Here is a 5,012-nt window from a genome sequence, read left to right as displayed (position 1 = left end):
TCTGAACAGTCGAGCGTTGGGCAGCCGAGGCGAACAGACGTGCGCGCGACATGTCCCACCGCTTGGCCGCCTCGAACGAGAGCTCCGGTCTCTCGTGAACAGCCACCCGGCCGTTCAGCTTACCGCAGAACCCCCCACGCTAATCTGCGATTGGTGAATCCACACCCGACTACTCAGGCATGTCGGAATACCAGCGCGCAAAGGCCCGACTAAATTGGGAGCGCGAGAGCACGCTGAACGCGCGCCAACTACAGCTGCAAGCGCAACAACAACAGCAGCAGCAGCTGCTAGATGCACCTCCAGACTCCGCTGACCTTCCCGAGCCGGCCGCTACAACCACGGCCAGCACGGTCGACTCCTCGGCTGCGGAAGCTGGGGAGATGGACACTACAGCGGCCTCGCGAAAGCGGGGACGTGACGATGACCCTTTGGAATGCCCGCGCAAGCAGCCAACCGAAGACGCAACAGCAGCAGACACACCCGACGGTTCCCCCTCGACGCGGGACGACGCGGCGTGCGTTGCTGCACCCCCCACTGCTCCCCTACCGTCTGAGACCACCGGCGATCGCGTGGCTGCTACCCCTGCGGCCCCCTTCAAGATCGCCGGCGGGAAAAGGCGCCGAGGACAGCGGAAAACACGCTCCAAGCGCCGGCGGAAGCAGCGCGAGTTCGAGCCATCAACAGCAGTGGCCCCGGCAGCTCCGAGGCCCGCAAACACCACGGTCACCGCGCCGCACCCACCGCCTGCCGAGGAAGACTTCGTGACGGTCGTCTCCAAGGCAGCGCAGCGGAGGGCGAAGGCGCTGGCGGCCGCTGCAATTGCGACTGATCCGGCAGTCGCGGGGACTGTTTTGTACCGTCCCTCAGCCCCTGGCGGTACCTTCAAGGCATCGCCACGCCTGACTCTCGCGGCGGCGTTTGCTACGCGGCCTCATGTCATGGCGGTGCGCATCAACCACTGCCGCAACATCGTGGCTGCAGACGCATCGACGCAGCCGTCTTTGTCAGAGCTCCTAACCATCAAGGAGCTCAACGGCGTTCCCGTCACCGCCAGGGTGCCTGCGGATCGGCGCACGAGCGTCGGCCTCTTGCACGGCGTTGACGTCGAGCCCTCGGACAAGCAGCTGCTTGAGGGCATCACATCGACGGTCGCGGTGGTTGCGGCGACCAGGCAGGGCAGCACGGTGCGGCTGTAGTTTGCCGGCAGCCAACCACCCGAGCGCGTCTCTCTTTGCGGGATTTGGCTTCGAGTACGGCATGCCAGACCGCGTCCCATCCAGTGCCGACAATGCGGGCACCTCGGGCACGTCACCGAGGCATGCCAGCGTGTCGGCAACTGCCTCACATGCGGCCAACATCATCAGGCCACCGCCGTCTGCCGTCCTCGCTGCGTCAACTGCAGAGGGAGACACGCAGCCGACAACCCCACCTGCCCTCGCTGGCAGGAGGAAAGGAGAGTGGCCACGCTGATGGCTGCCTCTCCTACGCCGCTCTCGAGACGGGCGGTCAAAGCCGCAGTACGCGAGGAGTCCCGCGAGGTGCGCTCCTATGCTGCTGCGGTGAAAACCAACCTTCCCGAGAGCGACACCATGGATCCCGGCCTGCAGCGCCCTTCTCCTGCACCACGCCGATCCCTCCTGCTACCGGCGAGCTCCCCGATCTCGAGCCCGCCTGCCGCACCACCCTCTGAGCCCTCCGAGGACCCCCGGGATGCCCTCATCACTAGCCTTCTTGCCGCACTTCGGGAGGTGGGAAACGACCTCCCCGAAGGCCACCCCATGCATGCTGTCTGCCTCCAAGCAGCTGGCGTGCAACCCGGTGCCCCCCAAGAAGGATTAAGTGACCTGCAGCAGGGGCTACCTGCCCCCTTACTTTGAGACGCCCGCCTGGAACTCTCGCAAACATTGCCTGCAGCAACGGACTGCTGCGGATTCACTGCATCGCTTGCGTGTCGTGCGGGTGTGTGCTACACCTAACTCTATCCCTTCTTTTTAAAGACGATAGTCTTTCTTGGGGAACTTAAACGCAGAAATTTTGGTCTGTCTTTCTGTCTTTCTGTTTGTCGGCACGTCCCTCGAATCAGCCACTCGGCCCGAAGTTGAACCACTTGCCCAAGGGCCAGCCATTGTGAACGGCTGACCAGGTTCATACTTGTGTACATTGTTTATCAAAAAGCAAACATTACGCATATCTGAGGCGCAACATCACTAGGTAAGTATTAGGTGGTGTGTTCCTTTAATAGAAAATACATAGATGCGCAATTCTAGAGATCCTAGTTTCTTAAGCTGCGCTGAAAATGCGACTGCGCCAAAACTTGGCTTCCTCCGTGCCCTCTGCACGAGCTGATTGTTGTGTTTCGGTTTCGGTTCAGTATTGCACTGTACGAATGCCATGGGGCGCCGCTATGGGAGACCAGCGCTGGATAGGTGGCGCGCCGAAAAAGGGCACCTGGCGGGGAGTCGCGACATAACTCAGCCGCTCGCATGGCCTCCGCGCCGCCGGCTAATCTCGGAGGCCATGCCGCTCGCGCTCAGACGACCGGCCGCACTGTACCACGGTGAGCGCACGCGCGTGCGCTGTTCCCGTGCTTCATTTTGGCGCGAACAGCTCGAGCAGCCATTGCGCCAGTAATACTGCTCTATGGTTTAGAAAAAAATAACTTTGTCTAAAGGCTACTTCCTCATGAAAGCACCGGAAAACGGAGAGAAGCTTTGCAAAGCAGACTACGTCTGTACATACGGCGTCGAAGAGACAGCGCTGTGCCGTGGTGGCGACTCCGTCGTCACCATTTTCTGGTTGCGTATTGGGATTTGTGTCAAGCTAGTGCAGGCTCACAAGCCTCCATTGATACGTACGTGCTGCGTCGATACCAGCTACCCACTACTGCAGTAAAAAAAAGTAAGAGGCAAGGGGTAGCGGCGTCAACGTTTTCCTGCCGTGGTATGTATGCCCAGCCCAAGGTATGTGTGCACGCGGACGTTGATCGAGCAAATCACCGTGCTAGCATAGCATGTATGGTGTCGCGCTGTTATGCTCGATCGAAGGCGCGGGATAGATTCCCGGCCACGATGGCCGCATTTCGATGGGGTTGAAATACAAAGAACACCCGCGTACTGAGATTTATGTGCACATTAAAGAACCCTAAGCGGTCAAAATTAATCCTGATTCCCATACTACGGCGTGCCTCATAATCATGCTAATCATGCCTTGTTTGGCACGTAATACGCCAGCAATTGTCGATGTTAATCAAACACGTTTATTCTAAACAGACACAGGCAGGCGAAAATACTAACACAGTACGTTAGGCGAATTAAACGGCAAGTAAAAATCAAAGACATTTCACCCTTTTCTAGCGAAGCATAAATTGCGATGTCACTTCGCCGCGGCAGCCAATGCACAAAGAAGCTTTGCCCGCATCGGCTGACTCCAGAAAGCTACGCTTCGAGGAGTCCATTGGGTAATTCGTGACAGCAGCTCTGTCTGTAGCACAAGTGAAGTTCAACGGAGGCATTCATCGCGGTGCGTATTTCTCATAACAGTTCAGCGGCTTCGGCGAATGTGCCCCCGTACGCATCTCGTAGACAGACAGCTTTCCTTCTGCTTAGCTGTTTGCAAATAATGTAGGCTACCTGCCTATCGTATCATAATCACTGCACGCGGTGCCATCAGAAGGAGCTTGGCGGTGGTCGGATGAAAAAATTATTACGTATGCCGCGTGCTGCATAATAATATGTACGTTTTATTTACGACAAAACACCGATTAAATTCTGCTAGTTGGCCCCGGTTTTCACTGGTGGCCCTAACTATCGAATAAATCTAGCAGACACACCAATTACGTTAAGAAACCAGCCCGACGCCACTAGACAGGAGAGCAAGAGCAGAACATACTGTGCTCGCCTGACTGCCGGTATCCAACGCCACATCCGTTCCTATTCTTATGCTTTAGAAGGAAAATAATAGAAGGATACGTCTTCCCTCATTTCTACGTATTGTGGCACTTGAATGCGCAACAGTACCGCCAGCATCCTTTAGTTTTGTTTGGGCGATACGCGCCCGCATCGCCTCAAGCAGTCGCCACACTCGTCCGCGGGAGCGGCTGGAGTATGCCCGCTTTGACCGCCAGGGCGGCGCTGCCCACACCGCGGAAACTCCAGCGCTGGTTCCCTATGGCATTCCTGCTTTACCCAGGCGACGTGAATATAAAAGAGTGTGTGGAGAGTACTCGTTGAGTGCAGACGTTTCTTCTGCTTCGGCGCTTCGCGCCAAACCGCGGGTTCGGGCTGGCTGGCGTCCCCGCCGGTCGCGTTGGTCACCGCCGGTCTTCGCCTGCTGCTGCGCCGGGACTACCAGCCCGCAACACAGCATTCACGTTTCCCGACGTATTGCCAGATGGCGTTCATATCTCACGCAGCGCCTCTTCTGTCGTCTTTAGACGACATTTGGAGCGAAGCACGCAGATACGCGGCCAATTTTTTTTCTCTTTTCTTTTTCTGTTTTTCCCTCATCCCCCCTCCCCTATAGGCACTGCGCCGTGCTGCCTATTGGGCTGCAGAAATTAGGTGCCTTTTTCCTTTCCTTTGAACCACTTAAGAGATCTTGCATCGTCGGTGTCGCATATTGTCGAGAGATGGCACTAGTTTGTTTTTGCGCAACGGAATCGCAAACTTCATTCAAAATGCATGGGATCCTAAGGGGGGTTGGGAGAGTGTGCAACCGCCTGAGCCGAGCGGTGGTGCCACCATACCGATGCACGAGGCGGATAGACCACTTTACGGCGCCTTCTGGCGAGGAAAATTTCAGGTTGGCTCCTTGGCAACTTTCTGGCTACTTCTGCACTTCTGTTTTGGCACATTAAGGATCTATTTTTCTTATCATTTCTTTATAAAGTACCGTGTTTCCAAGCTTTCCTGTCTAGTCCACCGATGCGCGCACGCGTCCCCCCCCCTCCCCCAACGACAGGGTGGTGCGCATCTGGCACCCCAACGCAACGTGCGGCGCGCCTGCAAATACGG

At 57.0% G+C, this 5,012-nt stretch overlaps 1 protein-coding gene across 1 annotated transcript; it reads left to right on the top strand.

The window, feature by feature from the left end:
• Positions 1–179: 179 nt before the first annotated feature.
• LOC119405649 (uncharacterized) lies at positions 180–1,196 on the top strand. The gene has a single exon (XM_037672486.1). The coding sequence runs from the start codon at positions 180–182 to the stop codon at positions 1,194–1,196; it is 1,017 nt and encodes a 338-aa protein (XP_037528414.1).
• The last annotated feature ends 3,816 nt before the right edge of the window (positions 1,197–5,012 follow it).

Source organism: Rhipicephalus sanguineus, chromosome 9 (genome assembly GCF_013339695.2).
Source record: "Rhipicephalus sanguineus isolate Rsan-2018 chromosome 9, BIME_Rsan_1.4, whole genome shotgun sequence".
Taxonomy (NCBI): Eukaryota; Metazoa; Arthropoda; class Arachnida; order Ixodida; family Ixodidae; genus Rhipicephalus; species Rhipicephalus sanguineus.
This window is presented reverse-complemented; position numbering and strand designations above follow the sequence as displayed.

What these genes read in the sequence shown, in the direction of transcription:
- LOC119405649 (XM_037672486.1), top strand. Translation starts at nt 180, where the DNA reads ATGTCGGAATACCAGCGCGCAAAGGCCCGACTAAATTGGGAGCGCGAG.